This window comes from Poecilia reticulata, linkage group LG21, assembly GCF_000633615.1.
Source record: "Poecilia reticulata strain Guanapo linkage group LG21, Guppy_female_1.0+MT, whole genome shotgun sequence".
In the NCBI taxonomy this organism is placed as follows: domain Eukaryota; kingdom Metazoa; phylum Chordata; class Actinopteri; order Cyprinodontiformes; family Poeciliidae; genus Poecilia; species Poecilia reticulata.
This window is the reverse complement of record NC_024351.1, coordinates 5,509,586-5,519,252: the sequence shown is the minus strand read 5'-3', so window position 1 is coordinate 5,519,252 and position 9,667 is coordinate 5,509,586. Positions and strand designations below refer to the sequence as shown.

Below are 9,667 nucleotides of genomic sequence, written 5' to 3'. Positions count from 1 at the left end.
GGTCCGAGATCAAGTCAAGACCAAGACTTTTAGGGTCCGAGACCAAGTCAAGACCAAGACAGAGGGAAGTCGAGACAGAGTCAAGACCAAGACCAAATGCGGTCGAGTCCGAGACGAGACCGAGACCATCAAATAATGGTCTCGAGACCAAGACCGACCTCGAGTACTACAACACTGCTGGTTTGTTTGGCGTCTTGATTGAAGCTTAGGAGCTGCTGGGATCAGTGGAGGGAGTTTTCACTGTGCTGTATGTCACTACATCTCCTTCATCATCACTTTTAATCTGCAAGAATCAAAAATCATGTTTGGATACCAGAACATGATTTAAACATGTCTCCATAGAAACAGGCGCCATGAGGACTGAGTGGACAGTTCACCCTGCTGCTGCTGCTGCGGTTGGATTTCTTAAAGCTGATGGAGGCGTAGGAAACGGCGCCGTCAGGATCAACCTGGACAACAAAACAACCAATCAGTAACCAGAAAACGTTTTCCAACATTTTACTACCACAAATATGCTTTGGCACAGTGTCAAGGTAGTTAACTTTTCACTTCGATTAAATATTTACATACATGTTCAACAATATTCAGTAAATCAGAGATTTGCAGAATCAGAGATTTGCTGCTTGGAAATTTGGTCACTCTTCAGAATTAGGTGAGTTTTTACAACCTGGTTGGTTTATCAACTTTTAAAAACACGATTGTTTGAACTAAGAAGCTCATATTTAGCTTGATTTGATCAAAAATGTGTCTTAATGTGTGTTTGGGATTTTAACTCTGTCTGACCACCATGCTGAGGTGAAATGGACAAACAAAGACTTTCTGTAGAGACGTTTTATTCTCACATGAGGAAAACATTGAGCCAATCAGCCACACTGAATAGAGATATGTTTGGAAAGTCAAATAAGAGGTTTATAGTTGTAAAAACAGTGGGCCATTTGTCAAGCACGGTGGTGGCAGCATCATGTTTGGGTTTTATTGCTACCAGTGGCTCTAGTTCACAAAGTGGACCATCAAATTTTTTAAAAGTTCATCTCAAATCAACATGTAACTGTTTGAAACTCACATAACTGGGTTTTCCAACAGAACAATGGTTCCAAACACAAATATAAAACCATCCACAGGAGGTTTGATCAGTAGCTTTAAGTTTAGACAGTTTTATAAATGAGCTGATCTGGTGAGATGCTTCAGAAGAGCAAAGCAAAACTGATTTTTATGCATTTTGCTGTTTCTTATCTCTTACATCTCTACAGTCCAGAAATTTGTTCCCCAGTTTTGAGACTAATAGAAAAAAAATTGTTAAAAACTCACATCGTTTGACTTTTGTTGGATTCTGTTCCCTGAAAATACAAAATAAAAAATGAATAAAGAATTAATTTAAAAATAAGACTGGCCAGTAAAACAAATGTAAAAGGTTTCTTATGTCACCTTTGTTTCTCTTCAACACCATGAACACAGAAACAGCTATAAAGGCCACAGTGACTGGAGCCACAGCGACGTATAACCACAGCAAACCTGCAGAGATTAGGAGGAAGAAATTAATGTCAGAAGATTGAATGTTGATAAAAACATCAGGTGTAGTTGTCAAACACTTTTAACACATTATTTATAAAATGAAGACAATGAAGCTTAACATTTTGGCTGAAATGTGGTTGGAGGGAACAGAAACGATAAGAAAAAGTTTCACAACCTTTTTCTGCGGCACCTGTCTTTGTTTCTGGTTTTGTGTTGGGTGATGTTTTTCTAAATGACTCTCCTGATGACACTGTTGGATTTTCTGTCACTGCTGTTGTGCTTTTCACTAAACCAAGGAACATGGGTCATATTTTAGCAATCAAGAAATATTTTACTGTAACAAATAGTTAACAGCTGGAAAGATTTGAAAGTTTCTCACCTGATGAATGAGAGCTGAAAGTGAAAAGCTTCAGCTCTTCACCTTCATCTTCTGACTTCACTTCACACTTGAATGAGTTCAAACTTGATTGGTTGACATAAAGAGACGATTTGAAGGTGACGGCAGCAGAGCAGGAAGTTGATGATTCCTTTATATCTCGGTTTTCTTTATCCAAACTGATACCCATATGCAGCCATTTGACTCTGTGTTTACACCTTTCATACGTCGACACAGAGCAGCGTAATGTCCGCCTGTGCTGCTCCTCATGTTCAGTCACTGAGGAGGGATAGCAGGAGAAAGATGGAGTCAGTTTGGCTGCTTCTGGTTTTGGAGCCATAATGTTTATGCTGCCGCTGTGCTGTTGTTAAAAGCTAAAGCTGAACATTTGTGGTAAATACTCACAGTTAACAACAGAGAGTTGAACCACAGCATCTGGACCCGAGTGTCTTCCTGATCTCAACTGTTTGCAGGTGTACTTACCAACATCCTCAGATGTGACTTTCTTTAGAACCAGAGAACAGTTTGCAGAAACACTCAGTCTGTCTGAGCGGCCATCTTTAATCTTTCCATGTTCGACCAGTGTTACTGCCGCTGATTGTCTTGAATGGCTGTATGTCCAGTTTGTGGTGTTGCAGTTTCTGTGACCATCAGCCACATTTTCGCAGGACAAAGTGACGTCATCTCCAGCTCTGACAGCGAGGGGCATAAAAAGATCTCCGCTTTGAGCTCCTGAGAAAATAACAGGATATCAGAAATGTTAATATGAAGGTCAGAAGTTTAAATTCAGAATAAAAAAAGTAAATGTTTGACTGGTAAAGTATTTCTACTCATCTTGAGCAGACTGTCAAGCTGTGAACTAACCTCTGTGCTGATGAAAATATAAGTTTGCACTGAATCTTACCTGCAAACTGCAGCATCAGGATGAAAAATGAAAAGATTTTCCTCCATCTGGATTCCTCCTCTGCTCCTCTCTGCTTCATCGTCTCTTTATTTCCTGTTTAGCTCTCTGAGCCGACGCTCTTAAAGCACGATGTCTCTACTTCCTGCTGTTTTTAGACTTCACTTCTTCATTTTGGTTTTACTCTTCTAGCCCCAGCTGGTGTTTTAAGGGCTGCTCCTCCTCTCCATTCCTCTTTTCTTACAGTTAATGCAAAACAAAAACAGCTCCTATCAACTGAAACTACAACAGCAGCCACTTTGTTTCAAATCATCAGGCTTTAGGCTCTAAAGGTGAGCCTGAAGTCAGAAATCCAAGTTAAGGTCAGATGTGTTTACCGACACTGACCTCAAAATCCAACATGGCTGCCTTGAATGCTGGAGCCATCAGGACGGCTTTGCAGGTGATCATTGAGGTTCCAGTGATATAACAGTTAATAATCACTTCCTTGTACGTTCAATAAACAGATAAAGTAGTAAAATAGCAAAAACTAAAAGCTAATGTTTGTCATGTTCAGAAAAGATGTTGGGATTCCTGAAGCAACAAGTGTAAAAAAACTGAACATGCTTAGGACAAGTGGAAATTTATAATTAAATCATTGTTTACATGTTATTCAGGAAAAAGGCTAATAAAAATGTACACGTTTACTTAAAATGTAAATATGAACATTTTTCTACTTTTGCAACTCAATATTTACTTCCTGAACAATATTCCACATGAAATGATTACTGGATATATTTATGTTCTAACAAATGTAATTTACAGACAAAAACAGTTTGAAACATTTTAATGTTTTCCTTCTCTAACTTAAAAAGATGGATCTACAGGCAGCTCCCCCTTGTGGACGTCAGCAGAAACAGTGAGGGCTAAAGGTGATTAAATGTAGTTTTACATAATATGCGGAAATCTATGTTTTTATGGTTTTCTTAWATCTTATGTCTATTATGTCTATTTCTATTATCTCATCAAAAGTGCAAAAAGAGAAAAAAAATTGTCTTGATTAATCTTGATGTTTTCATAGAGGATGTTTGGATCGATGGGGGCAGAAGAAGAGAAATAAGCTTTCACAGAGCTGAAGGTCACCGTCTCATCTCCATTTTTTATCAGGAATCAAGAGCTGATAAAGCAAAAAACAGCAAATATTAAAAGGATGTCTCACCTACTCTATGTTATAGTTATCAATTGATCAATCTTTTTTTTAATAGAACAGTTTTGATGCAGTCACAAGCTACTTGTCTTACAAAAGTTAAAAACACAAGTTGGTTCAAGTACAAGTGACAAAGTTAAAGGGCACGAAGCAAAATAAAGGTTCACAACATGCAACTCCTCCGACATCCACCAGAGGGAGCCATCTAAAACTCTGCTTCCTACAGCCTTCCTCTGCTGCTGCTGCCTCAGTCCCGATAGTAAAACTGACTCAGTCTGGAACAAGTTTCCCAATAACAGTTTTCCTCAGTATGACAAGTTAAGATCTTCTAAGAAAATAATTCCAAAGAGGAATTGGAATGATGCAGGACTGTCACCATGATTTAATGGAGATTATGGCTCTGAAATGCCATAAGGAGTTTAAAGAGTCGTGGAAACTGTTTTAAAATACACATCAAAACAGTTCATCTTTCTACAAAACTACATTCTAGAAAACAAAGGCACTTCTGTATTAATTTAATTATTATTTATAAAAATATGAAAAGTTAAAATGTAACATGATCAGCAAGCAGATTATTAAAGAAATAGATTGCCAATGTGTATCGACTCGTCTAAATTCCTGTAACGTAAAATATGAAGCTAACTTATGTTAGCGCAGAAACTGAACCACAAAACAATCCTGAGTCATCAAGTCAATAACCAATTATTAAAAGCAGAAAAGAAAATCTCTAAAAAATGAATTTAAAAAGCAAAACACAATAAATTACAGCAATAAAGAGAATCAAATAATTAAATAAATCTGTAAATGAGTGAGAAACAAAAACTGAGCCGAACTATTTTAAAAGGAGAAAAATAACACAAGGAAACAACAAATTACTAAGAGAGTTGAATGAAAAACAAAAACTTCTCAACTTGTGCACAAATAATCCAGCAGACTTTCAATTTCTAAACATTTCTGATTTTTTAAATTCTTTTATAAAAGGTCAAAATATATTCTGTGATCTTTGTCCTACAGCGCCCTCTGCTGAACTCAAAGAAAATGCAACAATTATCAAAGTAAAAATTTAAATTTGGGTTAAAATATATGACCAGAATAATTAGAATTTAATTTGGGATTATGCATAATCTGAATTCTCACTTGTTTGAATCAACCATAACCTTCATCAACAGTAAAGTCACAAAGCGTCTCAATGTTTTGGTTTGTTGACGGCAGCGTAGAGTTTACTGGGATCACCTGAGGATGAAGGTTTCACTGTGCTGTAGGTCACTGTGCCTTCATCATCATCATCATCATTAGTGACCTGAGAGTCAACAGAAAAGCATAAAATTCATAAATGATGATAAAATGAAATGAGATGCTGCTATAAATAAACACAGAACATGTCTTGATGTAGAGTGACAGATCAGTAAAAACATAAGTGAAATCATTTCAGTCTTTTTGTGAACATCTTATGAAACAAAACAAATGTAAAAAAACCAAACATATTTTATCTTTGATCTGGATTTTTGGTCGCTGAAACCCCTCAGAGTTCTTACTTTGGTGTTTCTGCTGGACTTCTTGGTGTAGCTGATGGAGGCGTAGGCGACGCCACCTGCAGGATCCTCCTGTGCAGTGAGGACAACATCAGAGATGCTGACTGTACAGAAAACAGCGGAGAGTTTAAACTCACCAAGTTGTGACTGGATCCTCCTGCAGGCTGAGATCCTGCAGGAACCAACTSSTGTYCCTGAAAATCAAACCAACCAGAAACSATATTTCTGGAAATGATGATGGTTTTAATGATGCAACACACAAATACAATGCAAAGGTGAGCAGAAGCAAAAAGCTCAGATGTTGGTAGCAACTGGTTTAACTTCCAGGCAGGCGGCTCACACACTGGTAGCATAAAGACAACAACATGAAACACAACAGAATAGATTTAAATACACAGAGGGAAATCAGTGGACGTTTTCAAAATGAAGCTATTTTAATAAAATGTAACTATTTTAATCAAATAAAACATTTAGGCATTAAAATAACTAAGTTGCTCAGTTCCTATTATCCAATCATATTCTCTGATTTACATCTAAACAGTTAAAGCTTTTAACTGACAGTTAAGTTTACAGTTATATAAAAGATATATAAACATTTCTGTCAAGCCAATCTCACAATTCGTATTATCCATCCATCCATTTTCTTTCACCCTTGTCCCTCAGTGGGGTCAGGAGGTGCTGGTTCCTCTCCAGCTAACGTTCCRGGCGAGAGGTGGGGTCACCTGGACAGGTCGCCAGTCTGTCGCAGGGCAACACAGAGACACACAGGACAAACAACCATGCACACACACACACTCACACCTAGGGGCAATTTAGACAGACCAATTAACCTGACAGTCATGTTTTTGGACTGTGGGAGGAAACCGGAGAACCCGGAGAAAACCCACCATGCACAGGGAGAACATGCAAACTCCATGCAGAAAGATCCGGGCCGGRAATCGAACCCAGAACCTTCTTGCTGCAAGGCAACAGCTCTACCAACTGCGCCACCAATTTGTATTATTTAAAACAAATTGAAGATTATTTCATATAAAATGTTTATTTGTGATTTTATTCAAAACTCACTGTGTTTTTATTCATCCATGTTTTGTTTCCTGAAAAATTAAAAACAAAAATTAAATTTTTTGAGGAAAAAAAGATTTAGTGTTTGATTTAAAGATGTAAAATTTCATCATTATGAGAATCTCACCTTTAATTTTTCTCCATGTTGTTGTTGCAGCAACAATCACCACCAGCAGAACTGAACCAGCAGCTGCAGTGATGATTGTCCTGAAGTCTGCAGAACCAGAAAACAATGACGTTTAATGTAATAACATTCATATTTCAGCTGTAATCTTATTTACAGAAGAGTCTGATGGTTATGATGTTTATCAGAACAGGAGGATGAATCTGAGCAGACAGATGTTGATGTGGACGAGCTGTTCATCCTGGCTGTCGATGCTAACACGCTAGCTGCCATTAGCTCCACTAAGTCTGGATGTGACATCACATCCTCCTTTCATCTGTTTGGCAGTTTGAGAATCCATATTTGTTTTTTATCTCTACCTTTATAGTCCTTAATGTGATAAAGCAGCATTAACTRTCCAATCGTWTTTCTCCTTTGCATTTCAACAACTAGCAACTTTTCTTCTTTGTTAGTTTTAGACTAAATTTGTCCAATTCCTCATAACATATAATTCTTCTGACATGTACATATTCATCCTTACCCTTTGATATTGCAGCATTTTATTGGTTATTAATGTTTCATTTCAATGTTTTTTTGTCCATCTTTACTTTTATTAGACATTGGTTTTCATAACTTTATCAGTTTTCATATTATTTATGAAATAAATGGGCTACTTTAACTAGTAGCCTAGTTAAAGTGTTGAAGTTGTTTCTGAAGTTGACAGAGTTGYCATCATTTCAGTTGTTTGCAGTGTATCTAAAATAATCACTTTTAAAAATCCCACAACCAAAACTTTACCCARTTATTTTCCCACCAACCTTTTAAACTGTTGAAGGTTAAAATGTTAATAATATTCTCACCTGKTTTTTCCCTCAGAGGTGAAATCCTGAAGCTAAACTCCTTCATGTCTCCTCCAGTTTTAACTTGACATCTGARTAACTCAGAAGGTTTTGATGTGGAAACATGAGGAGACGTTGTGAAGCTCACAGTGGCTGAACAGGCAGATTGAGGAGGAGTTATGGTTTTAATATTTACATCATGTTTGTTATCATACAGCCACTTCACTGAGTGAGGACATCTATCACCATATGATGACACAGAGCAGATCAGGATGGTTTCATTGTTGATCTTYTGTTCAGTCACTGAGGAAGATGAAGATATTGATACAGAAACATTAATGCTGACTTCATCACTTCAGTTGTAGTCATACTGTATCATTGTCTATTTGCAATAAAAATATTTTAAGTGAAAACATGATATAAAAACTCACAGTTTACAACAGATAGAGTGATAGATTCAGACTCTGCTACTTTGTGTCCTGATGAGTTAAACCGTCTGCAGGTATAAAGTCCAACATCCTGCACTGAGATCTTCTTTATAACCAGAGAACAKTTTGMTGTAACACTCAGTCTGTCTGGTTTAGTTCTGGMAKMTTTATKMATYTTCCCAWRTTCATACAGYRWTTCTGCTTTATTACTTTGATCACTGAATATCCAGGTAGTGTTATCACAAGTTTCCATCTTTTTTCTAAAACATTCAGCAGGCAGAGAGACTTCATCTCCATCTCTGACAACAAAGTGAGATSTTTGTCCATCAGCTGCTGCTGAGGAGATGAGAGAAAATAAATCAGGAATATTCAGCTTTTGTAGCTGAAATAATCAAAGCTACCAATGTTCATCTTGGGAAGATTTAGTCAAAACTCATTTTTTCTTGTGCATTTTCATAAAAAGACAATCCGACACAATCAATAAATTTACTATAAYTGTATTCTTACCTGTAAAGTTTAGCATCAAAAAGAAAAACATCATAATCCGTCTGAGTTCAGCCATCGCGTGTCTCTTGTTCTCAGTCTTTAGTTGTGTGACTGACTGGTAGAGGCGCAGCATCTACTTCCTCTGAACCGCATGATGTCACTTCCTYAAACTGACGGATGGTTCAACTATTTTTTTTAGCTTAGCTAGTTTAGACATCCTGTTGTCAGTGTGAGGTCACAGGATAAGGGACATTAAACCTGAACAAGTCAAAGGGTTACTAAAATATATTTATAATTAACATCCTGTCTGTTTAAGCAGRAAAATAATTGACCAGTAAATGTTCAGAGAAAACAGCAGCAGAATGAGATCAATAGTTTCTGACAGTGAGGCGTTAAATACAGAAAGAYGACGAATGTGTGAAAGTTACAGATGTATATGTGTGAATGTCCGGGTCGTTTTCTCACCTCCTCTGTTACTTTCAGATGTGCAGCTGATCTCAGACCGTTTATCTGTCCACGGTTCCACTGAACGGTTTATTTCTGAAGAGGAAACTTTCTGTGAAAATGTGGCTAAAGATATCAGAAGGTTTTGACTGGTAAAGATGAGCAGTTGACAGATGAGAGCATCAGAGAAAGAGCTGAGTTTAACTATGAAGTTGTACAAAACAAATTCTAAAATGGGTAAAACTAGTGAATCTGTAGTTTAGATACTATCCAACCGATAACCAGCCACTCAAACCTTATGAAAGTTTACGTCCCAGTCTTCATATCTGACAGTCATAACTGTGACTGAACCTGCTGCAGGCAGAGAGACCAGCTGTGGGTCTGCAGCAGATCAGAAGAGGAAGAATGAAGTCAGACATTTAACATGTTCATGTGAAATACTACAATTACTGCACAAAATGTACAGCAGTCAATCCTGCTAAGGATACAAGGTTAAAGTGGTTAAAACAGCCACAAACTACTTGTCTTACAAAAGTTAAAAACACAAGTTTGTTTAAGTACAAAGTGACAAAGCTTAACGGCAGGAAGCAAAATAAAGCAAACAACATGCAACCCCTGCGACATCCACCAGAGGGAGCCATATGAAACTCGTAAATACAAATACTGTTTATATATTATTTTCCCAGTAATATAATCTCACATTGGAGATTTAAAAAAAAATCTTTTTGAATAATTTATCTTTATTTTGAATACTAAGTGGGAGAAAATCCCACGTTGAGATTTTATTTTCACAAAAGT

The 9,667-nt window shown here is 37.0% G+C and overlaps 1 protein-coding gene across 2 annotated transcripts; it reads right to left on the bottom strand.

Annotated features, from left to right (window-relative positions):
- Positions 1-145: 145 nt before the first annotated feature.
- LOC103457205 (uncharacterized) lies at positions 146-5,792 on the bottom strand. 2 transcript variants are annotated; one of them, XM_017302174.1, is made up of 11 exons: positions 5,645-5,792; positions 5,511-5,579; positions 5,209-5,275; positions 2,793-3,945; positions 2,294-2,620; positions 1,892-2,167; positions 1,688-1,798; positions 1,426-1,512; positions 1,309-1,337; positions 378-449; positions 146-283 (listed from the first exon to the last, which is right to left on the bottom strand). In XM_017302174.1, exons 4-11 carry the CDS (start codon positions 2,869-2,871, stop codon positions 206-208), a joined length of 1,059 nt encoding a protein of 352 aa, XP_017157663.1. In that variant the 5' UTR covers positions 2,872-3,945; positions 5,209-5,275; positions 5,511-5,579; positions 5,645-5,792; the 3' UTR covers positions 146-205. The 2 variants fall into 2 exon arrangements, with proteins under 2 accessions (XP_017157663.1, XP_017157664.1); XM_017302175.1 differs by having other exon boundaries at positions 146-284; positions 382-449.
- Between the last annotated feature and the right edge of the window lie 3,875 nt (positions 5,793-9,667).

What these genes read in the sequence shown, in the direction of transcription:
- LOC103457205 (XM_017302174.1), bottom strand. Translation starts at nt 2,871, where the DNA reads ATGAAGCAGAGAGGAGCAGAGGAGGAATCCAGATGGAGGAAAATCTTT. An exon ending in TTTCAGCTCTCATTCATCAG is followed by an intron (nt 1,799 to 1,891) that starts GTGAGAAACTTT and finishes TCCTTGGTTTAG; the next exon opens with TGAAAAGCACAACAGCAGTG. An exon ending in TCCAACAAAAGTCAAACGAT is followed by an intron (nt 450 to 1,308) that starts GTGAGTTTTTAA and finishes TTTGTTGTCCAG; the next exon opens with GTTGATCCTGACGGCGCCGT.